The following is a 22350-nucleotide window of genomic DNA, read 5'->3' on the forward strand; positions in this document are numbered from 1 at the left end:
AATGTCGAGGTAAAGATTCTATAGTGAAACCCACCCTCGCAATCATAACCCCTAAAACTGAGTCCCAGTTTGGAAAAAGCATAGTCCAACACCCTCATTTCACAGATGAAGAACCTTAAGTTCAAGTCTAGTGACGACCAAGCCTGCACAGCCCGTTGGTTAGGAAACCAGTACCTAAATCTATTGAGATTCTGTGATCTCAATGCTTTCCATGGAGGAGTTACCTTTACGCATCATTTCTAAACGTTATTGTGGACTAAGCACTGAACTACTTGCTACGAGGACGACAGATATGAACAAGACTCAGTTCCATCCATTCAGGAGCTCACAATTGAGGCTAGCGAAGAACCTAGAGATACTAAAAAATTAACACACACGCTCGCATTTAAGCACGGTTTATAGTTTCCATACGAATCCCTGAGACTGAGAAGGAAGTCAGGACCTCGGCCAGTTCCGGAGCGCAGGAGCACTGAGGGTTTATCCAGGTTAAGACGCCCAAACATGGGAGAAGCGTCAAAAAGAGGCAGAAATCGGACCCAAGTGACAAGTATGCCAGGCGGGGTCCACACCAAGACTCGGCTCATTCCACTTGGAAAAGGGATTGCACACAGACTGAGCTAAGCCGCTGGCTGCAGGGGAAAGCCTCCTGGCTAACCAGGAGGAAGGGGCGGGGCGGGGCTCAAAGCGGAAGTCCCTTCGCCCGCTGACGTCACACGGAAGGGGCCGAGCTCGCGCCTAGGTGAGTTGTGTTGTCCCGCGTTTACCGGCTCAAAGCATAAAGCTCCGCCAGCCACGAGATTCCACAGCACAAGTGACAATTCCAGGACGAGGGAGTGATAGGCCCTATTTCTAGTGTGGAGACGGACTCAGGAAGGATGCGGGCTGGTTCTAAGCCTGAATCGGGACCGACCAGGCTCTGGGCGAAAGCCAGAGCAAACTTGTTCTGAGTACCTTGGTCGGGATGGAGGTCCCCAGTGGCCCTGCTTCAGGGCTGGGGGTGGGGTGGCGGGTGGCTGCCACCGGTATTCGATAGTCGCCCACAGCCTTCCTGTCTTCCCCGATTGTCTCAAGAGACCCCTGTGACAGGAAGCTTCCCAGGAAGCGTTCCTCCTGAGGCCTCCGTTCCTTTAGGACAGACGTATTAAAAGCAGGAGAGAGAGAGGGAGTGGACACAGGGAGAGTCAAGCGTCTTTTTAATTGTGGGTGAATGACAGGGGTGACCCCCTCTCTTCTTGGCTTGACAGGAAGCATGGCACTCTGGCGGGCATACCAGCGGGCCCTCTCTGCTCACCCATGGAAAGTACAGTTCCTGACAGCTGGTGAGTGTACCTCTGGGACCTCAGTGGAACCAGAGCAGGCTAATTTGGGAGGCAGAAACTCGCCCCTCCACACCTTCCTCGCTTTTTGCTTCTATTCAATGGGTTTGAAACGTTAGCTGTCTCTCACTCCAAGCAGTCCCCAGTCTGTTTTAGAGAGTGAGTCCCCAAAGCTGTTCTTAAAGAAAGGGATATGCGTAGTTGGCCTAGCTGTAAAGTAGGATCTGAAAGTCCTCAAAAAGCTGAGGAATCATCCCTTCAGGATAAAGGCATTGCCCCAGGAGTCCTTAACTTAGAAAATTAACCGTAAGAAATGCTCCTCTAATATTTTACAGTGTGAAAATCACTTTCAACACACATTATCTCGTAGAGTCCCCACAAAAGTCTGTGAGCTAGGATTACTTGAGTCCACATTAGATCACAATCTAACAAGTGCTGGAATCAAGAATCTTACCCTAATTTATTTTTCTCAGTATTTTTTATTGCGAAATATATCTTAACATGTAAAAGAATGATTAAGGCATATCTGTACAGTTTAAATATTAAAACTGAATATTCCTATATCAGTACCCAGCTTTGAGACCCCTTGAGCACCTGTCCCTAATTCATACATCCCAAGAGAAAACCACTTTCCTGAGCTTTGCTTATGTCATGGCCTAAACTGGGTGTATCAGACACTTCTTTTGATTTATTTTTACTACAAATCTGGTGACTTGGTAGCAGCCTCACAAAGGTGACACAATGAGTTATCTGCATATGTTACCATTTTCATTTTGCAGATTAGCTAATGTCAGAGGGGATGGCACAGAGATAAATTTTATAAGGGTAAGGATTAGAAGGACTATGACTTGGGGCAGTGCAAGAGGGAGCAGATTAAGAAGAGGTCTTGCCTATATTCGGAGAAGGGAACAGGATTCTAATTAAGACTATGAGAGGGGCAAGGGACTACTGAAAGGGTAGAACAGCATTCTTGGTAACTGGAATAGCCCCATATCAGCACTAAAAACTTCAGTGGGTGACTGACCAAGGGAAGGACTCTTTTGCCCCTTCCTGGGCCTCTCTCCAGCCTCCCGTGCCCAACCACCCTATGTCCTGTCCTCAGAGTGTCCATCACCCTGCATGACTCACCTGGCTGCGTGTGTGGTGACTCATGCTGGACTGTGTAGCTGTGATGGGAACTGACACGCTGGGCCCTTTGCCCAGCCTCAGATTCCCTTAGGGCCCCTCACTGCCGGAAGGAAGGTTCCCCCTCATGGCTATCAAGAATAGGGAGGGAATGATAGTTCTTGTGTCTCCCCATTCAAGGCATCTGCAGCTGTCAAGGGCAGGAGTTGTAGCTCCAAGAGATCCAAGTGCAGATATGTAGTTGAACTGAGGTGCTGGTCTGTTGGTGCTAGAGCCTTGTGGCTCCACACCTGAAGTCTTTCTGAGGCTATGCCGACATCTCAGCTCAGCCCTGAAGCAACCTCTAGATAATACTTTTCTCAGACTTTTTCAAACCTTTCAAACTTTTTCTTCCCTGCTGCTCAGTGTATTTGATCAAACTACAAATAAAGGGAGGAGGTAGGACTTGCTCACCAAGCTGTTTTTAGATTCTAGCACAATAGTTCCTAAAGTCCCATGGGATAGCTTCATCACATTGGAAAATTGAATAGAGAGTTCAGACTTGGAGTTAGAAGACCAAGATTCAAATCTCAGAGCCATAGCACTTAGAAGCTTCGTGAACAAGTCAATAACCCTCTTCGAGCCTCAGTTTCCTCATATAGAACTTGAGGGTAGTGACCTCAAAGAATTGACGTAGAGATTATCTCTATGAAAAGGCTTTAGAGATTAAAAAATATTCAATAAAGGCTCCAGGGGTTGGCCCTTTCTATGAGTGTTGGCAACCCAGGATTGAGTTTGTCCTACTTGCCATAAATTTGAACATGGACAGCTGTATTAGCCTAGGCTCTCCAAAAAGCAGAAGCTTCTGTGCAGGTACTTTGTAAGGGAGTAGGAAGGACTCCCACGGGGAGAAAGAGGGAGAGCTAATATAAGGATGGATACATTATCAAACTGGACACCGCTTAGGGCACCTGGCTGCTCAGTCCCTTAAAACTGAGAAGCTCTTTGAAATGCCTCTTAGGACTACATAGGTGAATAGTGTTTTTCTGGAGAAAAGAAGAAATCTTTGTTCACCAGCTCCCATCCCACATTGGTCAAAGGTTCGCCACATGGGATGCTAACACCCATGTGCCACCAGGTAGCACATACAAAGTCCCCAGGTGTGGCATAAGCCTGAGGCAAGAATCTATCAGGTTGAACTGCAGTAGTGGCTGGAGTAAGAGAAAAGTAAATCAAGAAAATCTGAAGTGGTTCAAAAGAAGTGTCTGATACACCCAGTTTAGGCCAAGCCTGAGTCAGGAACAGGGCAGCCTGGGCAGAGCTCTGCTCCGTGTTCTGCAGAATCTGAGTCAGCCTTCTCCCATCCTTTCTTTAGGGCCTTTCCAGTCTCCATTGGGCCCAGGGCCCAGCTCCATCCATCTTAGGCCACCCTGGTCTTGCTGTGGGAGCAGCTGAGCTTCTGAAGACACCGGTTTCTCTGGAGTCTGAATTAAGCCAGGATAGAAGAGCTCATCCAGTCTAGTCCTGGATGTTACAGAGAAAGAAACTAAGGCAAGAGGCAGGGGATGACATGCACTGAGGTCTCACATCATTAATGGTAGAGCTGGCTTTAGAACCTAGGGCACTTCTCAATGCACTGCCCTGCACTTTGGACTATAGGGGGCCCAGAATGCTGAGTGTAGCCTCAGCTGGTCCGGGCTTAGAGACCTTACAAGCTGCAGAACCCTCCATTTTGTTTCATTTTCTAGCAGTAGGATGGATTCAAGCCAGGAATGGGGAGAGCATTCAGACCAATCCCAGAGGATATACTCTCCCCTTTCAGTGTGTGGCTTCAGCTCCCTCAGGGCTCTGCCAGACCAATACCCTGTGCCAGGCAGCTATTTCATTGTTGGAAGCTTCTGGGGAGGAATGAGTCAATATCACTGCTGGCCCTATACCAATAGCTATACCTGGAGACCCAGGGCTCCTATACTCAAGGACACACTTCTTGCTCCTCTTTCCAGCTTCTCGACCCTCCGCATTTTCTCTTCCATTAACACTTTATTTTCTTGCACAAAAGCCAGAAGAGGAACAAAATAGAGGAAATAAGGAACTTATTCGCACCTGTGCCCAGGAAGGGAATGTGGAAGTTGGGGCTTTTTCTACTAGTGGACAGGGGTTGGTCCCAAATACATCTGTGTTCAGAGGCAGGCTCTCCCCCACCCCACCCCCCGACTCTGCTGAATCCGGTGGCAAGTGACGGCATGAGAACTGGCACTTACCCAAGGGTATGATGTCACGCCCACAGCAGCGTCTGCCTGCTGGGCTCTGTGCCCAGCTTGGCATTGGGGCATCACTGCCCAGCAGCCCCCTCACCCTACCCCATTGGGGCACGGGCAGTATGTCTTTGCAGGCCTCCAGTCCCAAACCCCTGGAAATAAGTCCAAGGAAAGGAAAGCCAGAGCACTGGAAAATCCAGACCAACCAAATATGCCCAGGAAGACTCCCAGAACCAGGGGTGGTTTGGGTCTGCTTGTGCTTGGGGTTGGGGAAGGTGGAAAAAGGAATCTGAATGTCAGCACTTCCTACTCAATCACTTGGACCAGAAATGCAGGCCTCGTTCTCTGCTGGGACCAAAGCCATAGACCACCCTGGAGTTGCTGAGGCTTAGAGGCAGAGGAAGAACCTCTGGGCACTGTTCCATCTGAAATGGACAGGACTGGCAGGGCTACGGGGCTACACACCGCCTACTCCTACTGCTGCCTTTTCACTCGGTATCCCTCGGGCTTGATGGACATGGTTTGGAGGCCCGGAACCTATCTTTCTCAAAGCCTTCCCAGACTATGGGGCTAGAAGTCAGAGAGTGGTTTTCATTCCTGCTCTGCCTTTAGCTTGTGTGACTGTTGGCAACATGAAGAGTGAAAACACACACCTCTCTTTGTGACTCTTTTCTTTCCTAGGAATATTGCTGCTACACTCCCCACAGGTGACAAGAAACAGAGATGGTCACATTTTGGGAAGTAAAAGACAGGAAGTTCACTAATCCAGGAAGTATCTTTAATATGTGGACCTTTGAGGCCTGGTATGGGCAGGCACGTCCTAGCGGCCACAGGAGCCTCTTGGCACCTTCTGGCCCCTGAGCCCAAGTCTCAGCCTATGCCGGGAATCCCCTGGCCTCCTGCTCCTCCTCAAGAGAAGACCTGAGTTTAGGCCCCAGCTCCAATCCTTACCAAGTCACCTCATCTCTCAAAACATTAAATAGAGGTGTGACTCCTTATCTCTCAGACCTTTTGTGACGATTAAATGTGTGAGACCCCTTCGTAAAGCCTAAGCATCTTGCCAAAGTAGAACGTCAAACTGTTAGTCTTCATTTAAGAAGTGACTGCCTTTCTGTTTCATCCCGCCTCCCCAGCCCCCCCGCCCCCCGCCCCCCCGGGCCTTCTCAGGGCCACTATTCTCTTCATGCATGGCCACAGCAGCTCCCTCTCCTACCTGAGAGTACAACTGGTGGCCCCAAGTTGTCAGGGAGAGGGGTAGGGAGTTAAGTGCTAACTGTGGGGAACAAGCCTTCAGTCCCACTGGTCCTCACACCTTGAGCCTGACATGTGGTCCTTTGGACTAAACTTAGAGGTCTTCATGGGCTTTCCCAGAGTAGTCCTGTTGTTTGGGGCAGTACGTTTGACATTCTTCCTTGGTCTATTTTCTGAGCACCTGCCAGGGGCTTGGTTAGGTGTGGTGGGGAAGAAGAGAACAAAGATGTCTAGGATTCTGTCCTTGTCCTCTTGGAGGGTGTGTCTAGCTGTGTTCTGGAAAGAACTTCCACCTCTTTGGGAGTTTCAGGGAGAGGAGAGGCAAGGCTGATGGGTGTGCTGGGTGTCCCAGAGTTTCTCCATGTCTGAGAGTGCCAGCAGCAGTAGCCTAGGTCACCTACCAGTCCCCCAGCTCCCACCCCAGCTCTCAGCCTTGCCCAGCTGCCTCTGATGAGGCTACTCAGGGGCAGGGCTGTGCAGAAGATGCGGGGGAAGAGCAGTGAGTGTGCAGCCAGCACAGACGTCAGAGCCAGCTCCGGGCCAAGGAAAGGGGTTGAAGGATGTGTTTGCCCAGCGCTAATTGAGGGCACAGGGATGGTGGTGGCTACAGGGCTGGAGGGGGACTCTCATTACTCAGTGAGATGAACAGGCGAGCTGGAGATCATACGGTCACTCCAAGCAGCCCTATAAGTGTGTTTGCTAGAAATCATCACACCACCATAACTGATGGGCGGCCTCTGTAAATAGTGATGAATTCTGGGTGCGGATGTCTGACAAGGGCTTCTTAGAGCTGGGTATCTGTGCAGGTGAGGGGAGGGGAAGCACTTGCAAAGCTCTGGGGGAGAAATGACTGTAATACCTATTGCCCGCTCAACCTAAGGTTGTGAATGGGGAAATCTGGGTTTACCTGATTGTGCTAAGAGGTGGCCAGGACTCTTCCCTGTGGGCTTGCCTACCAGCTCAACCAGTCATCATCCTGCCTGGGACCATCTGACTACTCATATTTAGAAAAACAGTTATTCTTGGCTGTTCTCCACAAATAGAGACCCCAAGACCAAGGTGAACGACATTGGCTACGGTCTTGCTTTGGGCTGGGGGAAAATAGTAAAGGTTCCTTAGTTTTCCTTACTGTTTTACACATGATCTATTCATAGTGTGGTATCCTGGAAAAAATGTCTAGAAAATCAAGCCACCTGGTTTTTAACTTGTCTCTGCCGCTTACTAGTTATGCGAAGTCCCAGAACTTCATTCCATACCTCTAAAGTAAGAGGTTTGGGTGAAATTATCTGGAAGGCTTTTCCAATTCTGGCAGTCCATGGTTCTCAGCCCCTGGAACCTTAGATTTTCCTTCCTCTAGCCGAAGTTTCTGATGCTGACTCCCCTTGACTGCTCAATGCAGAGTTCTTGGGCCCTGGCCTGCTCAAGACTGCTCATCCTAGTTTCTAACAGGACACACATGAGGTGTCCCCATCCTTGGGAGAGGAGAGCTTTGAAGCAGCAGCAAGGGACTGGCCATTTGCCCCAGAATTCAGCCCCTTAGGTCCAGAGCGCCAGAGCCTTGTTCAGCTCAGCAGAACAAGCTCCTTGGACTGGCAGCCCATTCTGGGAGGTGTCCTGACAACATCTGTGTACCCCACACAGGGTCCCTGATGGGCCTGGGTGATGTTATCTCACAGCAGCTGGTGGAGAGGCGAGGTCTGAAGGAACACCAGATTGGCCGGACCTTAACCATGGCCTCTCTGGGCTGTGGCTTTGTGGTAAGTTCTGCCCACAGTAGGACTGTCGGTGGATTGGACAGTGGTCTGTTTCCCTTGGCCTTTCTCACATCTAAGCCAGCCTCAAGTATATGCCTGCCCTGGAATTTGGTTTCTAATACTCAGGGGAGGAGCTTTGTGATATAAAAGCCAACTGGTCCCCTCACTGCATCCCTGCTCCACTCCCTGGGGTTTACTTTCAGGGCCCTGTCGTAGGAGGCTGGTACAGGGTTTTAGACCGGCTCATCCCTGGCACCACCAAGGTGGACGCACTAAAAAAGATGTTGTTGGATCAGGTGAGTGGGAGAAAAGGTACTGGGGAGGGTGTGCTGCACTGGGGGAGAATGGGGTTTAGGTGCTCACAGCTCTAATTTCTCTTTCCTAGGGGGCCTTTGCCCCATGTTTTCTAGGCTGTTTCCTCCCACTGGTAGGGACACTCAATGGACTGTCAGCCCAGGACAATTGGGCCAAACTCCAGCAGGTGAGCTGGGCAGGTGTGGTGGGGAAGATGTCTGGCTGGCAGACTGGCATGCCCAGGGGTGCGAGGCAGGCTTCACGGGGGTGAGACAGGCCGAAGTGCAAGCAGAGTCCCAGGCTCTGGAGGAACGGAGCTGAGGGGAGTGTGGTGCAGGAGTGTGCTCTTTGAACAGAAGTCTGCGTGTGATATTCAGACTAGGGGGTGGTGGCTGCGTGTGATATTCAGACTAGGTGTTCATTTCTTCCTTCTCTGTCTCCTCAGGATTATCCCGATGCCCTCCTCACCAACTACTGTGTAAGAGCTGACACCTCCGGTGCCTCTTCTGCTTCCTTGAGTCCAGAAGTGCCTAGGGATTGGGGGTCCTCCTGACATAGTAATCCCTCGATGGGGATTATTCTCTCATTTCCAGTGTGGGCACCATACTCAGGGAAGCAGTCACCCAGCTGTTCAACTTGTTATTGTTTTCAGAAGTCGGAGAAAGACCAGGCAAGGCAGTGAGTCTAAGGTCAAGTGATGAAGGCAGCCCCCCAACATTTACCTTCTCTCTCTTGTAGCTCTGGCCTGCTGTGCAGCTAGCCAACTTCTACCTGGTCCCCCTTCATTACAGGTATGACAGATCCCTCCCCCACCCTTCAAGGAAAGCCACATTATGAACACTTGTAGATAAAATGATTCTCATTCAACCTTGAGCTACTTTAGACCCCCCAGAACACTCTGCTCTGATCAGAGCTCCTAGACTCCTGAGCATTTTATTCAGAACCTCTTACTCATGACAGAATCTGTCCTAGTGCGTCAGCCCACTGACCTTTATCTTCCTGGGGAGGGTCCAGCTCCACAATCCTGGGCTCCATCCCACTTGAGCTCTCTACCTTTGCTGCAGGAACAGTGCCTGGGGTGGCGGGGGGTGTGGCTACAGCCTAGGTTAGACAGAAAGGTAGACCAAAGCACCATGGAGGAACCTGATCAGCTCAGTCCACTGCAAAGTACTATTTTACCCTAATGATAAAGGTAGTTGCCGAACCTGCGATAAAAATATAGTAGAACTCAGGATGAGTAGTTAAAATTATGGAAGTGAGGGGGCTTTAGGAACAGGGGAAACAAATATGAAACACTTCAGAGGGGATATGGTTAAGATTTACATAAATAGCATAGCTAAAAGGAATATAGACTTATGAACCAAATTTCAAACATTAGGGTCCTTGCAACCGTCTTTGAAACTAAAGCAGGGTCAATTTAAAACATAAAAAAGGGGTGCTACTTTCTATGGTGGAGAGTACATTTTTGGAAGATGAGAGCTTCTCAGCTGGTACAAGGCAGAGAGACGCGTGTATTTAGAAGGAGCCTGGACAGGAGCGTGAATAACAGAGCCATGCAGGACAAGATGGCTGCTGAGGGTATTTCACTTTGAGGCTCTTATCCAGGAGACAGACCTCTGGGACAGCACCAGAACCTGAGCTGGTTGTCCTCTGGTCTGAGCCACTTGTCTCCACAGGGGGCTGAAGGAAGGAGATGTAAATCTGGATGTTCCCAGAGATAATCCCTCCTTTTCCATTATGCTTTCCCATCTCTCCCCTCGCCCTCTGCCACTCTTGCTTTCTCCTTATCCTTCTTCACGATGCCATTCCTGTTCCTTAGGTTGGCTATTGTCCAGTGTGTTGCTGTCATCTGGAACTCCTACCTGTCCTGGAAGGCACATCGGCTCTAGGTCTGCCTCACTCCACTGCTTCTACCTTGCAGTGATACAGCTTGACTCTGGTCAGATGACATCCTCAAAGTGGGCACATTGGTTTTCATGGAGTTCGGTTGCTGGTCACAACTTAATGGGGTTAGCACAATGAAATGGTCCATTTTGCTCTAAAATATAAACTGACTCCTTTTTGAATTCACTGAAACCTTTATGATGGTCTTATGCTGACCACATAGTGGGCACTCCATAAATATTTAACTATATGATCTTGTCAACTTAGCTTATACCCATATTCCAGCCAGTGCCACTCATCTCTGCTTTTCATAGATACTTCTGTTTCTCGAACCCTTCCCAGCCCTAACATAGCTCCACTTCTTTGGGGACTCCCTCAAACCCTTTAGGTGAAACCTCCATAAATATATTATAAACATGTAATCCAGAGGCAATGAGTAAGACCCAACAAAAATACAGTGGAGTCAAAGTTTCTGGAGATGGACAGAAGTTAGAGACCACCAAGCCCAATCTTCTTTTACAGATGAGGACACTGAGGTCCATAGAAGTGAGGTGACCAGTCCACAACGTGAGTTAGTGGCAGAATAGAAACTTCAACCCACATGCTATAGATTGAATGTTTGAATACACCCCAAATTCATATGGTGAAAAACCTAATACCCAAGGTGATGGTATTAGGGAGTAGGGCAGAGCCCTCATGGGCCACGTGAGGACACAGCAAGAAAATGCCATCTTGCTGTGGAACCAGTAAACATCCTCACCAGACACTGAATCTACTGGTGCCATGATCTTGGACTTCTCAGCCTCCAGAATTATGAGAAATGAATGTTTCTTGCTTATAAGCTACCCAGTTTGTGGTACTTTTGTTAAAGAAGCTTGAATGGACTAAGATACCATATTTCCTCACTTTCTTAACGTAGAGGTCAAAGATATACTGCTGCTGAGATTCTCAGGAAAAATATTCACTTGGCTAAGCCAACACTTTGGGGCAAACTCAGATGCAGATGGACCAGCCTTTTGTGATCTGAAAGCACTTCCGAGGCCAGAAACCCTTTTTTTATGGTGTTTCACTCAGACAACCCTAGAATTTAGGTCCTGGGGCTAGAATAAGATCAAGAATTCTGACTGACTCAGCCTGCCTCGGCTGGGTACCATGGTAATGGCTGAGTGCCAGGGTTGCACTCCTGATTGCCTCAGTTTACACAGCTGGTAGGTAGGGCAAGGAACTGGGTCTGAGCAGCACAGCGTTCTCCCAATGCCTCTGGCCCCTCTGGAGACAAAGGGCAGGGTCAGCACCACGGACAGCCCCGCGATCCAGCCACCCTTTTATGTGCCAAAGAAGACTGGTGATCTGGACTCTGGTCTGGGAACCAGCCCTAGGCACTGCATACTGTTCTAAGCCGGTGAAGGACTCTTGTGGCTCCCAGAGCAATCTTTATGCCCTAGCCAGCTTCTCACTCACTGAGTCTGCTGTCGCTTCCAGCGTAAGCCCCAGAGACGTGCCCCTGGGGGTCTCGCCACCCGCTGGACTCGAAGTCGTGCCGTCATTGCTCTACAATCAGTGCATGTTCCCTGCTGACGTCAGTCGGAGCTGTCCTGGAGCTATATAAGGCTGGCGGCGGTCCCGGGACAGACCCCGTGTTTCCCAAGGCATCCTCGGCCCGCCCCTAGGGACAGAGACTGGAGCTCCGTCCGCACTGTCCATTCGCTCTTTGGCAACCTGTGAGTGGCTCGGAGCATCCACCCAGACTCCCTGAGCACCAGGACTCTGCACTCAGCTCACCCACCGAGACCCGCTAAGAGGAAGGGAGGGAGGGAGACGGGAGGGAGGGAAGTAGGAAAGGGTGGCACAGGACTGGGCAGCGGCTGGGACTGCAGGGAAGGTTGTGGGCACCGGGCGGCAGCTGCAGGGGACTGGTGTGGGCGCTAGATGTGCGCGGGAAGGGGAGTGGCGCCACCTGCGACTCACCAAGCACACCTCACCCTGAGCTGCCCCTATGTGTCCAGGGCCGGTGGCACCATGAGGCTGGCGGGACGCTCGGTGCTGCTGGCAGCGCTGCTGCTCCTGGCACAGCTGCGCCCAGGGAGCAGCCAGTGGAACCCGGAGGCTGTGGCAGCCGAGGTCCAGGACCCGAGTCTGCGCTGGAGTCCCGGGTCTCGGAACCAGGGTGGCGGGGCGCGCTCACTCCTCTTGCTGCTGGCAGAGCGCTTCCCGCGCCACGCGGGGAGGGGCCGGCCGGAATCCGCGATCGAAGGCGAGCGGCCTCGTCGGGACGACCCTCCGCTGTCCATTGACCTCACCTTCCACCTGCTGCGGACCCTGCTGGAGCTGGCGCGGACGCAGAGCCAGCGGGAGCGTGCAGAGCAGAACCGCATCATATTCGACTCAGTGGGCAAGTGATCGGTGGGGTTTGGGGACCTGAAAACCTCGACCCCCATCTCCCATTCCGGGGCTGGGCCGTGCGCAACTGGAACTGACCCAATCCTGCGGGGCTAGAGCGGCCCAGGGATACCCTGAGCACTATCTGCGTTACTAGTTTTTAATAAAAGTGCTGAAGAACCTTTGGCTTCTGTTGTAGGGGTGCGGGAAACGTTCCACAGTAGGGAGGGAACTCATGGGAAAGTGGAGCCTCCAAGGCCAGCGGGAGGGAACCAGTGCTGTAGGAGGAGCATCCGGGAGAATAGCTTTCAGCCAGAGTCCTGTGTCCCCATTCTCCCCAAGTCCCCCAGGAACTCAAGTCCTTATCACCCCCCTACTCTTTGCCCTTGGCATTGGGCTCAGGAATCCATGCCTGATATCAACGAAGTACCCACTGGGGTTCAATTCACTTCCTCCTCCCAACTGGTCCCAGATCGGTAGAAGGGCAGGATGGTGATGGGGTCGACTCCGAAGCCGAGGCTGATGGAGTGAGCAGTGAAAGGAGCTGCGGAGCAGGATGCATTAGCCCTTTATTGAGCCCTCCCCCGAAGGCGGGGCGCCGAGCTGGTGGGCGCGGTGGTCTCTGCGCAGATCTTCCACCACCTGAGCGCCAGGTCCCTGGAGCGCGGGATCCCCCAGAGGGAGGTCAGTGCAGGCCTGTCCCCAGGAAAGAAAGCACGTGGGCGGGTTCTCCAAAGGAACAAGGCAACTCGGAACCCCAGCTCACCCCCTTTCCTCAGCCACATGGGTGTGTCCTCTACTTTTACACCCACCTTGGTCTGCCAGAGCCGCAGAGGAACGGCTGGTGGGAAAGGGTCCTCCTATTGCACCAGCACTAGAGGGCACTCCCCTCCTGCTGGGGGTTGGGAGGCACTTAAAAGGAATAGGGGCTACAAGTGAACTCTGGTCCCACAGGAAGGGCAATCACGGGCGGGGGGCGGTGGTGGATAGGAATGTACCAGCCAGGCCCTCAATGCCCCTTGGGCCACACTCACCTTCCGGCCCATCCCGCCGGTCTTCCTCTGGCCCAGCGCTGCCCTCTTCCCCGTCCAACACCACCTCCTCATCCTCTTCCTCCCCGGAAGCGCCTGGGCCGAAGGAAGACCCCATGAGATGGAGTCCTTGCTTGTTTGGCCCTCATGCCCCACCCCGCCCCCACCCGGTGGGTCCTGACACTCAGTCCCGGCAGCTCTCTGCCTCTCTCCCTTCCTGGCTCCCTCACCTGGCTGGAAGTCTATCGTCCTCAGCATTTCGGCCACGTGCTCCACGTTCACGGTGAATTGCTCCATGCTTTCATAGCCTGGCTCTGGCCGTCCTGCCAGCTCCACCTTTGACATTGCCCCGACCCTGCAGTGGTGGCAGTGGCTCATCTGGAAACGCCCCAGCACCCTCACCACCCCCCTCTCCCTGCGTCAGTGAAGCCCTGCGGCCCCTTCCTTTCCCTCCCCTCTCCGCCTACTCACTTATTGATCAGCTCCTTGGCCTGCTGTAGGAAAGAAAGGGGGAGGGGGTTAAAGCACTGTGCCAATCTCTGGCACAGTCCCACTTCTGATGCCCCCCATATTCCTGCGGGGTAGGCAGTGGATGCATGTTCCAATTCACTAAGGAGAAAACCGACTCAGACGAGTCGACTTGCCCAAGGCCGTGAGGCAAGTAAGTGCCAGAGATAAGACTGGAACCCAGGTCTCCAGGTGCCGAAGTCTCCACTCCAGCCACTCTGCGGCCTGCCACCCTCCCCCAGGGCCCACCTGTAGGTAGAGCGCCATCTGCGGCTCCTCCATGGACTGGATGGCGGACTCCACGAGTTTAGAGGACGCCTCCAGGTGGTCTCCGTACTGGCGGATGAGGCCCCTGACTCGCTGAAGCTTCTCCTCCTGCTTCCGCGCCAGAGCCTGCAGCAGCTCACCCTTCCGCTCCTCCAGCACCGCGCAAAGAGTCTCGAACCTCTGGGTTAGCAACTGCTTCTGCCTCCGGCTGTTGTCCTGAAAGACCGGGAATGAAGATGAGACCTCACAGCTGGAAAAGCGTCCACCTACATGTCCCACGGCCCACTTAGAAGTCACAGAGAGCCAAGAAGAAAAGTGACCTGTCAATTACACTACAAATTAGTGGCAGAGCCAGAATTCTAGCCAAGGGCTGCTGATTCCCAGATCTTTTCAGAAAAAAAAAATAGGATTTTTTTTTTTTGAAATGTAATTGACATATAACATCATATTAGTTTTAGGTGTACAATGTAATATTTGCGTATATTGTGAAATATTTGTGTATATTGTGAAATGATCACCACAATATTCTAGTTAACATTTGTCACCATACATAGTATTTTTTTCATATGAAGAGAGCTTTTAAGATCGACTGTCTCAGCAAATAACACAATATTTTAGAGCAGCCTCATGAATGTTATCTCTGTCTCTGGCCCTGGTTTTTACTTTTTTTTTCTTTTTTGATTACATTTAGTTCTCAAAAAGATGCAATGAGGTAGGCACCATATGATTCTTATTGTCACTATTTTATGTAGTTAAAAACAAGACCAAAACACAGAGAAGTGACTGTACCAAAGTCACAGAGTTCGTGAGGGGCAGAGCTGAGATTCAAACTAGCAGCCTGGCTAAGCACATCCCACTACTTGTGATCCACCTCCAAGAGCCCAAAAAACTTTCCCTCTCTCCCATCGCAGGCTTACCTCAATGGTCTGGCACACCTCCTCCATCTGTGTGATCACGGCTTGCACACGGTCATTGCCCGCCACCAGCATCGCGATGCCATCACTGAGCTCACTCTGCCACACATACAGGTCAGCACTTTGAGCTAGAGGACCTAGTTCAGAGCTGTACCCCTCCTACCCCAGCCAGGGCTGTCTAGGAGAGAACTGTCCTTATCCACCCCACCCTCAGGACATCTTCAAGGCAGCTATTCCAGTGATCTAGAGGGCTTGGAACTATCCAAGAGGTGTGGAAGCACAGTCTATGGATTCTGGAAGGAGGTCAAGACAGGAAGTCCTCCATCACCAAATGAGAAAGGAAGAGACATTCAGCAAATAACACCGAGTGCCAGGCACTTGGCTAGATGCTGTATCTGTACATTCATACCCTCCATCAAGTCTGAAAAATTCTTTGTTGATTATCTGTGAGGATAAAATTGCTTTTTCTCTATTCTCTTTATTTTCTCATTCTGTGACTCAGATTAGACATATGTTAGACTTTCTCATTCTCAACCTTCTCATCTCCCAGTGCAGCATTCTAGGCTTTTTTTGGGGGGGGGGGGGTCCTCTCTTCCTGTTCACTAATTCTTTCCTCAGAGAAATCTCTCACTTAATTCATCTTTGAATGTTTTATTTCAACAATTATATTTTCATGTCTAAAAGCTCTATTTGGACCAGAGGGTAGGGGGTGGTGGAGGGGGGAGGTAGACATGGTAAAGGGGGTCGAATAGGTGGTGACAGAAAGAAATCTAACTATGGGAGGTGAACACACAGTGTAAATACACATATGCCTTACTGTTAAAGTGTACAGCTGAAACTTATTGGATTTCATTAACCAACGTCACCATAAATGAATAAATTAATTAATAAATAATAAAGAAAAGTTCTATTTGGTTCTTTGCCAAATCTGAATTTTTTTGATAGTCTATTACTGCTTGTTTTTTTAATTCCATCTTTTTAAAGAGCATTTTATATACAGTGACTTTCTGTTCTTTAATAATTCCAATATCTGAATCTCTGGGAATCTAAATCTGTCATTTTTGTTTCTGCTGACTTCACTAGAGGGGTACCTTTCTTTGTCTATTTTCAGTTGTGAGCCAATCTTTCGTTCTTAAGCTAAGGGAAATCCAATGCCTTAAATTGAGGATTTTTTTTTTTTCCAAGTGTAATTTGCATTTGCTTTTGCCAAAAGCCAGGTGGCACAACTGACCACTTTAGTTCCTGGGATTTCAATTTAATCTGGGATTCTTAGGAGTCTTCGTTGCAGGTCTCCCACCTTTCAGGAGTTTGGAGGCAGAGTCTCATCTCTCTGGCTTAGTAATACTGCAAGCATTTACCCTCCGGGAAATCCTGCTTTTTCAGTGCTTACCACTCAGGGTTCTGTTCTCAGCTCATTCCCCCTACCCGCTCTCTCCACCCCACCTTCACTTGAAGATCTCTTTTACTTCCTATGTGCCTACCAGCATAACTTTAAAATTACATTTTATGTAGATTCGTGATAGCAGGAGAGCCTTGAGAGTATCTAGTCCACTATACTAAAGTGTCAGCTTGCATCCATTAGTCCTGATCTGCCTGCCTTTAAAACAAAGTGGAGTAAGAGGCTGAAGTTAGAGACTCTGTCCTAGTCCCCCAGCCCACATGCCTGCTCCCTCCACTGCTTGGTACCTTCTGGCGTTTGTAAATGGTGGGCAGCGGGGCCACCTCACAGTCCTTGTGGGCACCAAAGACCTTGCAGAGAGAGCAGGTGGGCACTTCACAGCTCAGGCAGTAGATATTGATCTTCTCCTCTTCATGCTCCTCACACATGAGGTGCTGCTCAGCCTTGGAGTGCAGTGGCCTGAAGGGGAGTGGGCGGGATGGCAGGACGGTCAGGGCCCAGGCCAGCAGGTGATACAGGCCCCGAGAGTGCGAGTCCCCATGAGCACTTTCTCTTCAGCCTCCACCAACCACCACCGCCTTCTCTGCTCCCGCAGCTGGTCCTGTGGCTGGGCAGGTGAGTGACTTCCACAGTGCTCTTCATTTGAGAAACAGAAAGAGCTAAGGGGTAGAGGAGGCTTAGTTCCAAGAAGTCACTATTCCAGGAGACAGGGAAGTCCCACAGGGCAGGACGTAATGGAGGGTTGGCAAGGATCTTGCTGGTGGACTGCCAGCCCCTCCCCAGGTGGAGAGAGTGAAGGTGAAACATTGATCGGGGACTAGTGACCACTGAGCTGGGTGACCTGGGGCAAGTCCCTCCCTGCTCTTTGGGTCCACTTCTCTCATCTCTAAACTGGGGGTCAGGTTGATTGTTTCGGCTCCTCCCTTCTGGCCCTGACTGTTCCCGGGTTGTATCCCAGGCCTTGCCCCTTAGAGAGACGAAAGGCCCTGACAGCTTACCGAGAAGACTCCTGCTTGTAAATGTCTATAATGTTCTCCACTAGCAGGTTTCGCTGCAGGCCGTAGACACCATGTCGGTCCAGGACAACCTCATGTCTGCAAGACGGGCAGCGGAAACGGCCCCCGGAAGACACAGTGGTGGAGCCCCGGGATTGCCACAGAGGATTCGAGGCCTGCAGGGATGGGTAGTGTGAGTAAACAGGCACCGTGAAGCATGAGGGAACTGGCAGGCAGGGGACAATGTAATGGGAGCTGGGGAGGAGGAGAATGGTGGAGGAGGTGGCATCAGCTCTTTCCTCTGGTTGGGCCCCCCTCTGCAAGCAGATCAGGGTGGGTGGCAATGGAGACCTTGTTTCCCACCTTTATCTCTTTATTCAGCCTACTTCCTTGAGTGTCTTTGCATCCAGAGCCTAGCTCTGGTCAAGGCTTTGTCAGGATGCGGTCTCCCCAAAAGGGCCCATCTTGGAACTGTGGGGTGACATTAACCTTGGCGGGAAGGCTCAGGTAGGAAATAGACTCTGAGTGTTGCAGCCAGTGTCCTCCAGCCTGGGGCTCTCAAGGGGCCACACCTGAGGGAGAGCCTTTGCAGCCCTGGGCAGGGAGGGCACAAGCAGTGACAAATGCTAAAGATGGAGCAAACAAGCCACATCATGATGAAGAATTCTGGGAAATCACTCCAGAGGCTGGGAATTAGGGGTCCTGGGTTCTTTTGCTGCCCTATGACACTGTTCTACTATGTAAATTTGGGCAAGCATTCAAATTTTGTAAAATTAAGGAACAGATTGGAGTGTTCATTCTACAACAAATACTGAGTGTGCCAGGGACTTACTAGGCTCTGGGGATGAGATATGAAAGGATGCATCTCTTTCCTAAGGACAAGCAAACTGACAACTGCATCCCAAGGCTGTGATGATAGGGCTAAGCTCAGAGGGAGGACTTACTAAAGATGTTTGTCACTTCCTCCCACTTACACCTCTTAGAAAACTTGCTCCATCTTGTTCTAAAAGAGAGAGCCCCACCATGCCCTAAGCTCAGAGTTGGGGAGGTGATTGCCTGAACCAAGTAGGACGAACCAAACTGCTCTCTAGGAACTTGGAATTAAGACATAGAACCTGAGGTGGCTAGACCACGTGTGGCTTTGGAACTGAAAAAACCTGTGGAGTTGGGCTAAGAGCCGACACTGTGGCCACCCAAAGTCTTGTACGAGTGGAAGCAGAAAGTGTGAGGGGTCAGAAACTCAGAACAGAGAAGGCTGGTCTGCAGAGAAGAGAAAAGAGTCAATTTGTGGAGAGCGGCAGGGATGAAAGACTGGTAGGGACTGCTTATTGTTCCTCGATATTCACCTCCTCTTCTTAAATAACAGAGCCCCTGCAAGACACATGAAATAAAGACCATGTATTCAAGCCTCCCTTCTAGCTGGGTGTGGCCAGGTGACTGTTCTGGCCAGTGGGATATAGATAGAAATGTTTTGCGCCATTTCCAGGAAGTGTACAGGTCCTCGAATACCGTTAATGAGATGTCACAGGAACTTAACTCTTGTTCATATCAATTAGCCTATGATAAAATTGGTTTTGCTATACATCGTTTCACTTAAAGTTGCAGAACCTATCAATGACGTTAAATGAAGACTACTGCCTCTTCGATGGGAGGGACATGCCTTATTCCTCTTGCCTCCTACCTGCTGTCTGGAATGAAGATAGAATGGCTCAAGTCGAGGCAGCCATCTTGAGACGGGAGGTAGCTGCACGTTGAGAAGGGCAGCAAGATAAAAGAACTGAGTCTCTGATGAGGCTGTCCTGGACTGCCTACCCATACTTCCACTTGAGAGAAAAAACAAATTTTTGCCTTCTTTGAGCCATTATTATTTGGGGTTTTCTGTCATTTACAACAGAGCTTAATCCTAACCGGCTGGAAGACCATGCAGTCCTAGAGAGTAATGGAGAGAGAAGTCACCTGTGTGTGACTTTGTATATTTAGATTTATTTCTTGCAATTGGATTCCATGAAATTCTCCAAGTCCTTGTGCTATATATATCCATCGGGACTCTTATGTGCATGCAGTAGCACTCTATGACACCTAGAGGGCACCCAAGTCCAGAGTCTCGGTTGATATTTGGTATAAAGAAATGTAGGCAAGGCTGGAAATGTGGCCCGCTGTGAAGTGGGCAGCCTACTTGGGGAGAGTGACTGACATGTCACGAAGATCACATTTTGGGAGGATTTCTTGAGAATTATAAGAAGCTGGAGCGGATTAGTTTGAGATTATCCAAGACTGTGTTGGTGTATTTGTCCTCAGTAACTAGAATTATGTGGATATTGTTGAGTTTAAGGATGAGTTGAAGTGTAAGATCACTGGGCTTTTGCTTGCTTGATACAATAATTACCTTTAAATATTTAGAATCCAAGTGGGCGAGGAGGTGTTGAGAGAACTCTAAGTCTGCGAGCTCCTGCAGGGATCCAACTTCTCTTTGATTTGCTGGTGGCAAACCTATGAAGGTGCTCGGTAAATGTTTGAATGGGAGGAAAGGGGCACATTCTAAAGCTTTAGCCCAGAGCAAAGACAAACTCATGGGTAGCCTCTTTCCTCCACCTCCCTCCCTCACTGCTCATGTTTTGAAGGCCAATTTTGTATCAAGCACTATGCTATGGGCTTTCTAGACATTATTGAATTTAATCCTTAAGAATTTCTTGTACAGATGGTAAATACACATTTACCCCCTAACTTAGACTACAATGGCTAACATCTATGGAGCCCTTACTTTATGCCAGGTTTGCTCTGAGTCCTTTTATTTGTATTAACTCATTTTAATCCTCGATCAACCCTATAAAGTAAGTACTACTATTAGCTCCATTTCAAAGATAGGAAGTTGTAGCCCAGACAAGTTTAATAAATTGTACAAGGTCATCAGCTAATAGGTGGCAGAGCCAATATTTGGATTCAATCACTCTGACTCCAGAGTCTATCCTAGTAATCAATGTACTACATTGTCAGATACAACATTCATCTATCTGAAGCTCAGGTAAAACAGATTTTAGTAAAAGCTTTGAAGAATCAAACTTCAACCCTTCACAGTGGAAAGAAACAACGGCCTAAAGTTCAACTGTGGAGTAAAGTTATCTGAGCAGAGATAAACAAAAGATGACCTAGCAAATCAAAACTTTCTGTGCCATGGAGCCTAGCTTGCAACCAGAATGATCTGCTTGTCTGTGGAAAAAAAAAAAAAAAAGAGGAAATAGCTCAAATCTCAGGGGACCTTCTCCCATGGATCTAAGCATGACCCCAGGGTGGATAATTCATCAGATTCTGTGTGAAAAATATTCTGAGGCAGCATAACCAAATTGAGACACTTGACTGCTTACTAATCCAGGTCATATCCCTCTCTTCACCAAAGAAGCCAAAGGACTAAACAGAAATTGAAAACCAATGATAACACCCAGCTAGCCAGTTTACATTTAAGATAATAGTGGAAGAAAGCCAAGGTAAATGGAAGGTTAAGTAAAGAATTCACTATGAGCACCAAATAAAACTACTCGTATTCAAAGAGGAGTGATAAGCAGGAGGGATCCAACAGGAGATGCAAGCCAAGATAATATAAAAAAGATAGGAAAATGAAAGCATGACTAGCAAAGGAGAGATGAGGAACACCCTTTGGAAGATGATTTGTTCCAAGAAATAATACAATTTCAACTTAACATTATAAAGGAAATAAAGAAAACAAACTCTTTGATTAAAGAGGAGATATAAGTGATCAAGCTGGACAAGAAAAGTGAGCCAGCAGAACTAAGGAAAGAAATTAAGTAAAATATATTATCAACACAGAAACAAAGTTCACATTTGACACAGTAGGAAGTGGAATCTACGCTACTGAAAGGAGTCTCATAGATTGTAATGAAAAATAACGGGTAAAAATAATCAGGACTCGATGCTACAACGTGGACCAAACTTGAAGACATTATATGCTAAAGCAAAATAAGCCTGACAAAAAAAGACAAATATTGTGTGATCCTTCTTATATGAGGTACCTGGAATAGTCAAATTCATAAAGATAGAAAGTAGAATGGTGGTTGCCAGGGACTGGGAGACGGGGAACGGAGAGTTATTATTTAATGGGTACAGAGTGTCAATTTGGGAGGATATAAAAGTTCTGGAGATGGATAGGGGTGATGGCTGCAAAACAATGTGAGTATTCGTAATGCTGTTGAATTACATACTTAAAAATGATTAAGATGGTAAATTTACATTCTGTGTATTTTAGTACAACATTTTAAAAAATTAAAAAAACAAAAACAAAAGCAGTAATTGGGACTTGATGAGCTGTCTTGGCCAAGGCTTCTCTTTCAGACCCCTCACAGTCGGGATGGACTTCAGGGACTGACTCGAGGTGGATTTGAAAGGCTCACCACCTCTTCACCACTTCCCCGTCTGCCAAAGACGTTCCTTTAGCAGCTCATCCCATTGGCTAATCAATATCATTCTCTGGAACCCAGGGGTCTGAGAGGTGATCGATATTCGGGCAGTCCATCCTAAATCCTTTGCTTGAACAGCGCCTCTCTTGGGAGCTTGAGAGCACAAAGGGCAGGTGGTGGGGAAGGGTGGGACCTCTGCCGTCTTCATACTTTGGCCAAGGAACGGTGCTGCTCCCTGGAGCAGACACCACAGCTGAGCACAGCTGTCGCATTCATCCCCTGGTCCCATAGACCCTTCCCTTTCCTCAAACTCAAGTCCTCCTGCCAAATCGTACCTCTGGCTGCTAGGCCTTCCTCTTAACCTCCAGGACTTATCTTTCTTTCTGTGATTGCTTCAGCCAACATTTCTCCCACCCGTTCAACTCCCCACCCCACTTCGTTGGCTAGTCTCTGGCCAATATATGCATGTGCCCTTTGGTACTAGGGCTAAATGTGACCAGTAATAAAATAGTCAAGTTAACCTTTTGGATTTTCCAGGACCCTCTACTCTACCTCATGGCACAACTCTCATGTTGCTTAGGGGCCCTC

General features: G+C 49.3%; 3 protein-coding genes across 5 annotated transcripts in view; 2 read left to right on the top strand and 1 right to left on the bottom strand.

Annotated features, from left to right (window-relative positions):
• The first annotated feature begins 623 nt into the window (after positions 1-623).
• MPV17 (MPV17, mitochondrial inner membrane protein) lies at positions 624-10023 on the top strand. 3 transcript variants are annotated; one of them, XM_011356478.2, is made up of 8 exons: positions 624-739; positions 1245-1319; positions 7571-7686; positions 7887-7979; positions 8069-8164; positions 8423-8455; positions 8716-8768; positions 9797-10023. In XM_011356478.2, exons 2-8 carry the CDS (start codon positions 1250-1252, stop codon positions 9864-9866), a joined length of 531 nt encoding a protein of 176 aa, XP_011354780.1. In that variant the 5' UTR covers positions 624-739; positions 1245-1249; the 3' UTR covers positions 9867-10023. The 3 variants fall into 3 exon arrangements, with proteins under 3 accessions (XP_011354780.1, XP_011354781.1, XP_011354782.1); XM_011356479.2 differs by lacking the exon at positions 624-739 and adding an exon at positions 751-811; XM_011356480.2 differs by lacking the exon at positions 624-739 and adding an exon at positions 819-955.
• Positions 10024-10215: 192 nt separating this feature from the next.
• Positions 10216-12412, top strand: UCN (urocortin). Its single transcript, XM_011356482.2, has 2 exons — positions 10216-11582; positions 11868-12412. The coding sequence occupies exon 2, from the start codon at positions 11881-11883 to the stop codon at positions 12259-12261; it is 381 nt and encodes a 126-aa protein (XP_011354784.1). The 5' UTR covers positions 10216-11582; positions 11868-11880; the 3' UTR covers positions 12262-12412.
• A 1326-nt stretch (positions 12413-13738) lies between these two features.
• The window catches only part of TRIM54 (tripartite motif containing 54), a 15534-nt gene continuing 6922 nt past the window's right edge, over positions 13739-22350 (bottom strand). Inside the window, exons 2-6 of the mRNA XM_011356483.1 lie at positions 17357-17529; positions 16646-16817; positions 14963-15058; positions 14028-14261; positions 13739-13765 (exon numbers count right to left, since the gene is read on the bottom strand). Coding sequence (XP_011354785.1) covers positions 13739-13765; positions 14028-14261; positions 14963-15058; positions 16646-16817; positions 17357-17529 — 702 coding nt within the window. The remainder of the gene's footprint in view (positions 13766-14027; positions 14262-14962; positions 15059-16645; positions 16818-17356; positions 17530-22350) is intronic.

Source organism: Pteropus vampyrus, unplaced genomic scaffold (genome assembly GCF_000151845.1).
Source record: "Pteropus vampyrus isolate Shadow unplaced genomic scaffold, Pvam_2.0 Scaffold28, whole genome shotgun sequence".
NCBI lineage: Eukaryota > Metazoa > Chordata > Mammalia > Chiroptera > Pteropodidae > Pteropus > Pteropus vampyrus.